Raw genomic sequence first — 11,001 nt, forward strand, 5'->3', positions numbered from 1 at the left:
GTGCGATCCGGGCCAGAAAATTCCTCAGCTGAAGGCAGCGGACTTTAGGGTCTGCACTTCAGTTTCTGCTGTCTTTATAATCGTCGGCGCTACCTTTCGGCGGGCCATCTCCATGCAGAGGGGCCGATGTGACTTGTAATCTTCTCGTTGACATGCCACACCACAATAAGATACGGTGCGGCAAGCGGCGCACTTCAGCACTTCTTTTACATTTCCCGGGCAACACGGATTGTGGCATTTCGGGGTAACCCCATTTTCATTTGGCGGCGTCTTACTGTGCACCGCAAGGTGATATTGAGGCTCGCTCAGGAAGGCGAATGTGGTGATGATGTACTCCTTAAGTGTGTGCAGATGCTGTGTCACACTACCTTTCCCGAGGCGTGTGTATATGTTGTCGGCGGTGGTGAGTGCGCGGTCCAGCACCGGAAGTTGTTCGCTTGCGCAGGCCATATTTTTCACTTCCCGTCGCACCACATGCAATGCGAGGGCGACGCTTGCAACATGGGATGGAAGATCAGTATGCAGGTTTATTGACCCCGTCATGATCGCCTTCACGTGGCGGAATGCGTCGAACAGTGCTACTCTCGCTGCAAAAAGGGACCCATTTTGAACCCTACGCACCGGCTTGTCGAGGAAAGGATTGCGGTAATCCAGTCGCTGGAGCAAATCCTCCACCAACTTACATGCAAACGCATCATCCTCCTTTACTGCCATCATAAGCAAACAGTCAATGACTTTCATTTTCTCAATGTCCTTTATAAACAACGTGTACGTGCTACGGAACTTCACGTAACATGGACAACGGTCACAACAGACATATGTCCCAGTTCCATTCGCATTGGCACCCTGGAACATGCTATACACACCAACGCACGGGCTAAAGCAAAAGAACAGCGCCCTTAGCGAATCCATCAACGCACCAAAGATCTCCAAGTTGTCGAGCGAGGTCCTCAAACCATTTATTAAGCTGAGGGTGGTTTTCATAGCCTCTTCTGCATTGGAGGTGCTAAATTTGGTTGGAGTATTTCTGGGTTCCCCAATATCCAGTATGAATTCCTTAATGTTTCCGAGGGCTTCTACCTTCGAATTCACGTCCCATTGCGGGTACTTGGAAACAAGCCGGATAGCCTCAAAAACACGACGGGCGATGTCACAGAATGAATCCATACCCTTGGGAAACCGCGGCCATTCTTCCTCATCCTTCGCCGCCGTCGCGTTGTAGAACTCATAGCAAGCCTCTCCCAAAAAAGGGTCCTTATGGAGTACGGCGAATGCCATGAAGTCATTAAGCAGGCGAAGTGCCGCAGGGAAGCGGTCCTCTGGTTGAAAACAGGCTCCAATGTAATCCACCAACCATCCGAGGTCGATGGATTGAAAGGGATATCGGAGTACGGTTGCATTGTTCATTGTGCTTTCCACCGCTTGTGCATTTGCCAAACGGGTCTCATTACTGGGCGTGGATGGGGAAGTTGTCATGGTCGGTTTGACTAACAGGCGCGCATTATTTTCAAGAACGAGCGCAAGGAGAGAAAAGCAACGGGAGATGGATGAGGGACTCGTCATGAAGTGGAAGCGAAGGGGGGATTACAGGTTTCCAACAAGATCAGTTGTTGCAGTTACCTGAATGTAGTTCCACGGTGCCAACAACGGAAGGAAAAAAGAAAAAAGAAAAAAAGAAAAGAATAATATATGGTACACCCCCCAAATCAGTGGGGCCACGCGATATAGTTGGTTGTCACTTGCCTCCGTTACGATCTAGAAGGCGCTACGGTACCATTGTCGTTCCTCCTCCATTCCACGAATTAACGCGTCCAGAAGGTCCCGCTCACTTTCACAGAGCTTCTCTCGCACATCACTCAAGTCAAACCCCTTCTTCGCAGCTGCACGGATGATTTTAAGATATCGCAACTGATAGAGTCTAAAGAGTTGCCCCGCTAGTCGGTTGCCATCGCCCGTGGGGAGCATTGCACACAGCAGAAGCCCTGCTTCATAATAGTAAGGTGATTTAGCATGAAGACTCACAGCAAGTGGGTCAGTTTTAAATTCGCGAAATACCGATGTGGTGTAACGTGACGGAACCTGGGGCACTATATGACCTACTTGGCGAAAAGCCACTGCTGCCCACAGGGGAAGAGTTGCGGTACTTCCGACTTGCACCTCGTCATGAGTCTCGCCCTCAGCGGTACGGGGGTTAACGTCTTTGCCAAGCCCAAACAAGGGTGTGGTGAAGGTGACTGGGATTAACTCCTCATTGGATAAAATGCTAGAGAGATCAAAATAATTCTTGATCATTCTACCGTTTTCTATTTGATAAGTGAAGACAAAATAATGGGTCCCATGGAAGGGGAAATGACACAGTGTATATCCGCACACAATTATCTTTGGTACTAAATGAAAGGTCATGCGGCTTCCCATTCGGAAGGATTAAAAAGTGAGTGAATCATCTGATACATGCAGTCTCCCTGTGCGCTTCTACAAGCAAGAGGGCAGGAAAATAAGATAAAATAAAATACCACCGTAATGATGATGAGGCTTGGTATTAGAGGTATAAGATCCTTTCTCCATATAGAGCAATGAAAAAAAAAAGATCTAATCTTCCTGCCTTCGTGCCAGCACCAAAAAACACCAAGAACACTTAACAACACCAACGACAAAAAAAAAAAAAGTACATACAGGTGATTTACATTTACGTATACAAGCCGAACCCGTTAGGGGAATTTTGTTTCCTCTTTCTTAGGGATGGATAATCGGCGGAAAGTCTTCGTGCGCCCTCAGGGAGCGAAGCTGCATGAATTGCTCTTGACGGTCAACAATGCCCCGCAAAATGTCAATGTTTGTTTGGTTAAGAGGTCTGTTTACAATACCACGAACCTCACGCAGGAGTTCCTTCAGCTGTCCCTCTGAAGCGGCCATCGCTTGCTTTCGTTTCTTTTCGTTTTCGTAGTCCACCTTATAGTCATTCTCTGCGCCACGCTTCTTGATATCTTCGAGCTCGTCCACATCCATTTCAATTCTGCGCCGTTCTCCGTGTTCGCGCAGGATGAGCTCCTCGAGTTTCGCTAACTTTTGCGTGGTTACGCTGCTCACGTCACTGTCCTTGTCTTGAGAACGTATGGGTTTCTTGAAAGCCATATTGCCAAATGTATCGCATAGACCGGAAGCAGCGCAATTCTTCGCAAGCACTTTGTGTGGACCAGGGAGCCAACCATATGTCTCACCGGCGTGCACACAACACGTGGTACCAGGACGCTTTTTGGTGCATCCGAATGGAAAATGGTTTGCAGTTGAACGAAGCTGCTCCCGCTTGTTCCTCCAGCTCCCCGGATGTGCTGCGGAGCGGGGGATGCAAGGACAACCACCCGTCGCGTTGTAATAATTATTGGTTCTTGGTTGCGCGAGAACCTTATAATTGGGTAACCCGAGTGGATGGCCGTAGCAATCGCAATGGTGGTACTTTTTATCGTGTTGTGCCGCCGCTGCAGTGGGCAGGCGCGATGGCCGTTGGGGAGTTTCTGTGGAGGGCTTTTCAGTGGCTGGTTTATGGGGGTTTAACACCGCCCCTCCAATCATGTTTTTTTTGTTATCTGGCTTGTTTTTATTCCTTCCTTCCGTATCGGTCTACCAACTGCGTCGGCCTTATATTTATTCTTTCTAGAGTCTACTGTTATTTGCGTTCGACCGTATCATTTAGAACGAAAAAAAAGAAAAGGAAGGGACCAACAGAATGAAAAAGAAATACCAAAAGCATACACAGTGGCTTCAAAAGCTCACGGGACACCGCCACAACTATCCAACAAACAACGGAAACTAACGACATCGTCACTTTGCCCGGCGCCGGAAGGGAAGGGGAGAAGCAATGGACTAAGGTGTGAATCCTCCTAAACTCATTACGCTGAACTCGTCAACTACCTCTCCATTTTTCACATAAATACATACAATCTCCACCTCCGCGCTGGAAACATCACGGAGGAAGAGAATAATACTTGAAGTTTACATTTTTCTTTCTTTCCGCAGCATAACGGAGCCTAGGATAAAAGCAACGTGCGACAAAGCACCAGGACTCGGATCGCACGCTAGCAACTCCTCCTCCCTGGCGAAAAATCTAAGAATAATTTGTACAAAAGTATTGGGGGCCAAAATGCGGGAGGTAAGATGGTGTACGTCTTCTTATGTGTACAAAAAAATAATGGAGGAAATATCGCTTCCCAAGAATCCGCATTTGTTAATTGAAATCCCCCATCAATTCACGCATCTTCTTTCTTTTTGTTACTTTCCTCACCCGTCATACCCGCCCGGATGTCTTCTGTGATCCGAAGCTACGAGCAAAATTCCGCATTCTCTCTTGCTCTTCCAGTGTGTAATACATACGAATGATGTTGAGCTTAGAACCGACTGGCTGCCGCGTGACAAAGCGCAGCTCATCCATCACAGCATCGTATTGCTCCCCTACCGTCTTGGGTTCTTCATGATCTTCACTCAGCTGTGCTTCCCTGGCCGCAGCTGCAGCTTCTGCAAGTAGTCGTGCGTGGCGGCTTCCGCGAAGCCCGGTTTCATTTTCCAACTCTTCCAACTGCTTCTCAGCCTCCGCGCGATGGCAAATCTCATCACGAAGCACAGCCTTTAGGAACTCCTTGCGGTCGTACATTTGCTCGTATTTTCGCTCACCTGGCGTCAGACGCCTCGGTTGGCCAATGGCAGGAAAAGTATGTTTGGCCACCGTGCCGCCGTAGTTGCAGGCGTTGGGGAAGACGAGGCGGGCTCTCGTTACGGGATCCCGAAGTGTCGCTCCATCTCCAGGCACGCTGGCTGCCTTATGCACTCTGTGCTTGCCAGGTTCGAAGTCACGGTAAGTTTCCTCAGGAAATGCCACATTGCGTTTTGCAGGGTTTTCGCTGCAGTATGTGGTGTTGAAATTCTTCTCCCTCTTGTTGGGGATGCACGGGCAGGCGCTCACCTTCTGCTTTGCGTAGAAGCCCTGCAGCGTGCGCGGGTTGGTCAGTTTCTTATAGTTGGGCAATTGCTGTGTGTGTCCGTAGCACTCGCACACGTGATACTTGTCTGAGTGAGTGACATTGTTGCTCGTCTGAGCCATCCTTGATTTCTTGCCTCCTTTGCTTGAAGACTATCACCTGCTCAATTCCTTCCCTTTCCCTTTCTCTTTTTCTGTGTTTAGTTCCGATTTTGTATTCCTGAGTTTTTTCACTCTTTCCCTTTAACAAAAAGGAGGATCTGATGCCCAACAGGTTGGCAGAGTGATTAGAAGAAAGAAGGGAAGGTCAAAAAATAAATAAAAAAAAGAAAATCACGTTTCGGTGAAGTGACATCTGCTGAGGAAAGCAAGTAGTTCCCGGCCGAACGGGAACAATGCGTTGGCCACGTTCCACCACCAGTCTTCAGGTTACATACACCACTTTCAACAAATATTAAACGAACGAAAGCGCCACCTATTGTCCATTTGCGCCAACCAAAGGTAGATAACGACGCCGCACCTCAGCACTGAGCACTGTGGGTGCAGTACTGGTGAATGAGTCAATTGCTTTTACGATTGTTGGAACCACCGGGGCCCAATTCGATTGATCAGCAGCGAGTAGTAACGAGAGCATCAGCAGCAGTCGATAGGCCTCGCCAATGTGATTTTTCACCCTTGGAATGAAGCTGGGCGAGGCATGAATGACAGCAAACAACAGCGGCTCTGCCACGTCCAGGTGCAGGCGTCCCACCTGATGGAGAGCGGCCAACGCAACAGCACAAATGAAAGCGTTCATCTTCACGTATCCCCTGTCCTGCGCTGTCGATGATGTAAGATAGCTCCGCAACGTCTCCGTCAAGTTGTTCAGACTCTGTGAAGAAACCACTACATGTAGAATTGGGACTGGATCTGCGTTGTGGTCAAACAGAAGGTTGTAGAAGATCAGCCCCAAGCAAAGAAAAACATTACTTATAGCCTTTACCGCTGGCATTTCGCAGGCCACTTCTGTTAGACACAATCGACAAATTGTGGCGACCATGTGTGGATCTCTATGGAAGTGCATAGCAGTGCTAAGAAATGCCACGCACGAGCGCGCTAGTTCAACTTCACCAAACTGTTGCCGCCGTTGCCTTTCTTCGAGAATTTGGGCACAAACAGAGACAACATTATTAGCTGCGCCGGTACCATATCCAACCATTACATTCTTCAGGAGCACTGCGGTACGCAAAGATGAATCTATCATACAAAGTAGTTCTTCTTCATTCATCAATGCAGAACAGCAACCGTCCAGCATATCGAAGACAAGTGTGGCGATGTCACTACCGTACACCTCCATGATGGAGGATGAATTCCCTTCGGTGTCTGCCGAACAATTCAGCACTACAAGGGCGAATTCAGTGAGAGGAGATACTACATCTTCTAGCGTGCCCTTGCTTGCGGCCGAAACGACCTCCACCATGGCATTCATCAAGGAAATAAGCTCGACAGCGTTAGTTCCGGATTTTTTTTTGTTCTCGCCGTGATGAAGCAGAGAAGCGAGTTGTTGTCCCTGTTTCCCCAAAGCAGTTATGGTGTGCATGGTAGTAATATCGTCAATCAAAGGCTCTTGTTGTCGCTGTTCGTTACCGGAGGCCACCGAAAGAACCTCTGATAAACAGCGATACGTCGCCGTTCTTGCCGCATATTGCATCGACGGAAGTGCAGAAACAAGTCCCCGAATCACAGTGGACAGTGCAGAAGCAACAGCCCTGGTCTCGCCGTCGATGCGACAGTCATCCAATGAATAAAGCGTAACCTTCGTGATGGAGTTAATGGCCTCCAGCTGAACTTGTTTACTCACCTCCGATGCCGTGACACCAATGAGCAGATGTAACACAGGCGGAGGGGAAATCAACCCCTGCAGGTGTGCCGGTCGGCGTGCACTTGCCGCCCATCCAGTTGACATTCGAGCCACACAACGAACTGCCTGATAACGCAGGTGGTGAGGCGCCGTAGAATTTGGGCCGAGAGCTCCCCAACAGTTTGCTGACACGTGCCCCAAGAAGTCATCATGTAAGTCATCAAACAACTCGTCCACAACTTCAGCCAATATAAACAGTGCCGCCTGTTGCTCTTTCAGCGATTCCACGGAGTTTGCTTCCCTCGTTAAGGCCGAGGTAATGAGGGGGATGAGATGCGCCAGAAGATCTCCTGGGCATGTGCAGCTCATAACGTCAAGAATATGGGTGAAGGCTTGCTTCTTGGTTGTTGCACACTCCGCATCACTTTCTTGCCCGTCGCTTCTATCCGTGGCGCCGCAGCTGTTCATGTCACTTTTGTTCTCGTCGGAATGATCTTCGGCATCCCCCGCTTCCACGTTGCGTCGATTGAGCACGACGGGGCGGACGGTGGCTTCGTCATCAGGTGCGCTCGTAGTTTCTTCTTCACTTGTGTTGGGAAATATATCAGTCAAGTGCACTGCGTTGTAGAAAAGAGTTTCAGCCACCTCCCGAGCTATACCTGATAGCACTGTTGCATGTGTCTCCGCTATATCGCCCAGAAGTGTAAGACAGCGTATGACAATACTTTCTTCTTCACTTTCGTGGCTGCGGATACGGTACAGTACGTGTGGTAAGAATAAAACAGTTGCGTTAATAGTGGAGGCTGAAGACTCTGTGTCCCACCGAAGGGCCTCACTTAGGTATTCCGTTGTGGCCACTAATACGTGTTGGTTAAATGGGGCGGTACACAGTTCAGCAACAAGAGCACATACTTGCTCGTGCAACTGTTTCGCATAGTGGAGGGTATGATCTGGTGCAGTGGACACGTCAAGCGATGCCTCAGGCGTGGAGTCATCAAAAGATTCGTCCGGGTTGTCTGAGAGAAAAAACACCTTCTCAACAAAGCATGACGTTGCGGCTGACAGCACTAGTTGCATAGCACTGGCCACATCGCCTCCACTACGCAACATGAAAGCTACAGCCTGAAGCATATACGAAAAAAGTTCACCTAAGCACTCACACGCCGAGCTGTCCGCTTCAATAAGTTCCCGAAGTTCTTCATTGCATTCTTCACACACGATTCGTGTGCAGGTGGCCAAACCTTGTACAGTCCGGCTGACGGTAAAGAATCCCTCCATATCAGTGGCCTGCTGACACCGAAGGAATGTCAGACTAGATTCATTTTTCAGTGTCTCAAGGAGCTGTGGCCAGCGCTGCAAAAGTCCCTCACCCCTCACGATGGATGCTACCACAAGACTCGCGGCTACGTTCACAGAAGGAATCGTGTCTGCCAGCGCTCTAAGCAGGGGCGGTCCAACTATATCGGCGTTCAAACAATCAATAATGGTCGGGTTTATTTGCACGATCTGTTTCAGAATCAACCCAGCTGAATGACGAATAGACGCTTCATAACTCTCGTTTCCACTACATAGTACTTCCAACAAGAAAATGGCCGCCCCGCCGCTGAAGGCAAAACGCTGCAGCTGCAGGATGTTATCCCGCTGTACATTCATGTCAGAGGAAGTGACGTTCCGCAGAAATTGTACGAGGGCCTCATGTTGCTGCGGGCCCCAACTTGAAGTCATGAACCGCAACTAGAAAGCTGTTAAATGTTACCACGTCAAATAGCGAGAGAGAAAGAGTGGCAGATGTGCGCGGGGTGAGTCACAACATTGGCGCACGATTAAAGCACTTCCGTAAAGGGGGAGGGAAAGGAGAGGATACAGACTCGTCGTTGGTACGAAACACCCGATGTGATGATGCCAATTTCACCGACCTGTGGCGGCGTTCGCGTCTTCGGTAATTTTGCACATCTCTTCCCTCAGGGGAGCACGCACGGCCGTTGCGTACTCTTGTCGAAGCTCGTCAAAAACCGTGACGCCTTTTTTGTCCATTGTCACCAAAAGTGCAGAGGCCTCTTCATATCGATTCAGCTTGAGCAGCACGCGAAGTATCTTGTTGAGTGTCACACCATTTCCCTTTACACGAAAGCGGCGCATTTCGCGAAGAAAGTAATTGAGTTCACCGTACGACTGTGCCTTCTCCATCGCCTCCAGTAGAATGGTGAAGGTGTGTTCACTGGGCGCCATCCCACTCGCCCTACCACCAGGCCGTCCCATCACACTCTTATAAATAGCAAAGGCGGAAAGCGGATCACGCGAGTGACAGGTCACGTGAAGAGCGGCGTTGAGAAGTTGCGGTGTAATAACTGTGCTGTCAATGGAAGACAAACACGCGAGCGCTTCGTCATGCTGCTGGTTGTGCATCAACCCAAACAGAAGCCGTGCGCACACACCGGCAGACACTTGCCGCTCGTGCCTTGTGCGATAGTCGGTAACTCGCGCTACCGCCAGATGCATCACAGCGTTCACGTCGCACACGCCAATGTAGGAGGCTATAGTGTACTCCGTAGGTGCGAGGTGAAAGCGGTCAAGGTCCATCATGAGGGAGTGTGCGCGCGCCTCCACAACGACATCTTTCTTGCGGTGTCTTTCGAGTATTCCCATGACATGCTGCACCACGCGGGATGTGGGATTTGTTCCGCTATCAATCATGTAACGATATACCCTCCAAAGGCTTTGGAGCATCGGTCCCGTGAGGAGGGATGCCGCTGCGATGATGGGGCTGACAAACTCAGCGGGCAGGAGGCTCGGTGCCGCCTTTGCGGTGCGACCAGCTACCTCTTCAGCATCTAGTGAAGGTGATGAGCTACCCAGCGTTCCCACGGCGTAGAACACGTGAAATATATCTTCATATGTGTCTACCCGAAGACGAATCCGTTTGTCGATAACTTCATCATGCAATGCGAGTAAAACATGACACTTTTCGATGGGCGCGAGATGAGACTCCATACACGTGACAATGCGTACGAGAAGCTGTTGGTACTGTCGCCTGCGAGCATTCCAAAGCAATTCCCGCTGCGAGCGGTCGAGATGCAGTTCCTCTCTTTGGGAGTCGAGTGTCACCACCGTTGCGGGGTCGTGTTGAACCAACCGTGCATTACCACTTTCTGCTTTATCCTCACCAATGCAAGATGCCTCCGCGGCTGACCGTGCAGCGGCCTGTGAACCTCCTGCACTCCTAATGATATGCTCGTTGAGCGCCTCATTCTGAGGCAGCAGTTCTTTGTCCGCACGTAATTCACGATGTTTTACCTGCTTGAAGGGCTTCACCCTGACAGTCTTACCCCGTTGTAGCGGCCGCAAGTGATTTGCTTCGGCACTTACTCCTATACGATTCCCCCGGCTGCTTACGCACAGCCGTTTCTCTGCTATTGGGAAGCGTTTCCAAACAGGTGCTTTTAAGACCGCAAACCGCCGCCACGAGACACTACAGACTTCTGCGAGGACCATAATGTTCCCCAATCAGCTTAATTCTGTTCCTATGATCACGTAGGGGCCCTAACAATAAGCAAAATGTAGTGTTTAAACGTACCCATCCGCAAAGGACGTAGCGGTGGGCAGCGAAGAAAAAAAAAAAAGAGAGAATTCATTGGAATAAGGCGTGAAGACGCGAGGGGTACGCACGGAAGATACAGGCATATATATATATAAATATCTTTTAATTTATTTGCGCGCTTGCGCATAGTTTTGTCCCGAAAGTATCGCCTGCCTCACGGCAACGGCTGCAGGGGTGGTGGGTAGGGTGGGAAAGTGTTGAAGTATCAAAAAGAGATAGCCGCGTTGATGGCGATACCGCCAAAGTGGAATACAACAAGGAAACGGCTTGGGTAAGAAAAAGAAAAAAGAACAGAGAACAAATATAAAAAAACAAGAAAAAAAAAGGGACAACAAACAGAACGAAAATAAGACAAGTGGAGGAGAATTAGTAACCATAGTTAGTGGCAGACAAAGGAAAAAGTAATAAATGTATTGAAAAGTAGTGATACTTTCTTTAGTCTTTTCTCAGTTAATCCATTGAGCGCGCTACGCTATATGCATGTACACGACGCTTGCCACACACGTGTTAAGCGCCGCTACCGCAACTCACCAAGATTAAAAGAGAAAAGTAGGAAAAGAACTGGTAGTAGTAAGCGCTAAACAAGAAAAAAAA

General features: G+C 49.3%; 6 protein-coding genes across 6 annotated transcripts; all 6 read right to left on the reverse strand.

The window, feature by feature from the left end:
* Nucleotides 1-24: 24 nt before the first annotated feature.
* On the reverse strand, nucleotides 25-1,476 carry TEOVI_000201000 (MYND finger, putative; the record flags this gene model as incomplete). The annotated part of the gene is made up of 1 exon (XM_067225144.1): nucleotides 25-1,476. The coding sequence occupies one exon, from the start codon at nucleotides 1,474-1,476 to the stop codon at nucleotides 25-27; it is 1,452 nt and encodes a 483-aa protein (XP_067081245.1).
* Nucleotides 1,477-1,755: 279 nt separating this feature from the next.
* On the reverse strand, nucleotides 1,756-2,292 carry TEOVI_000201100 (DNA replication complex GINS protein PSF3; the record flags this gene model as incomplete). Its single annotated transcript, XM_067225145.1, has 1 exon — nucleotides 1,756-2,292. One exon carries the CDS (start codon nucleotides 2,290-2,292, stop codon nucleotides 1,756-1,758), a length of 537 nt encoding a protein of 178 aa, XP_067081246.1.
* Nucleotides 2,293-2,733: 441 nt separating this feature from the next.
* TEOVI_000201200 (uncharacterized protein) lies at nucleotides 2,734-3,570 on the reverse strand (the record flags this gene model as incomplete). Its single annotated transcript, XM_067225146.1, has 1 exon — nucleotides 2,734-3,570. One exon carries the CDS (start codon nucleotides 3,568-3,570, stop codon nucleotides 2,734-2,736), a length of 837 nt encoding a protein of 278 aa, XP_067081247.1.
* Nucleotides 3,571-4,282: 712 nt separating this feature from the next.
* TEOVI_000201300 (uncharacterized protein) lies at nucleotides 4,283-5,092 on the reverse strand (the record flags this gene model as incomplete). Its single annotated transcript, XM_067225147.1, has 1 exon — nucleotides 4,283-5,092. One exon carries the CDS (start codon nucleotides 5,090-5,092, stop codon nucleotides 4,283-4,285), a length of 810 nt encoding a protein of 269 aa, XP_067081248.1.
* Nucleotides 5,093-5,444: 352 nt separating this feature from the next.
* On the reverse strand, nucleotides 5,445-8,534 carry TEOVI_000201400 (uncharacterized protein; the record flags this gene model as incomplete). Its single annotated transcript, XM_067225148.1, has 1 exon — nucleotides 5,445-8,534. One exon carries the CDS (start codon nucleotides 8,532-8,534, stop codon nucleotides 5,445-5,447), a length of 3,090 nt encoding a protein of 1,029 aa, XP_067081249.1.
* A 183-nt stretch (nucleotides 8,535-8,717) lies between these two features.
* TEOVI_000201500 (uncharacterized protein) lies at nucleotides 8,718-10,301 on the reverse strand (the record flags this gene model as incomplete). The annotated part of the gene is made up of 1 exon (XM_067225149.1): nucleotides 8,718-10,301. One exon carries the CDS (start codon nucleotides 10,299-10,301, stop codon nucleotides 8,718-8,720), a length of 1,584 nt encoding a protein of 527 aa, XP_067081250.1.
* Nucleotides 10,302-11,001: the final 700 nt, after the last annotated feature.

Source organism: Trypanosoma equiperdum (assembly GCF_001457755.1).
Source record: "Trypanosoma equiperdum strain OVI genome assembly, contig: ctg_480, whole genome shotgun sequence".
NCBI classification, from domain to species: domain Eukaryota; phylum Euglenozoa; class Kinetoplastea; order Trypanosomatida; family Trypanosomatidae; genus Trypanosoma; species Trypanosoma equiperdum.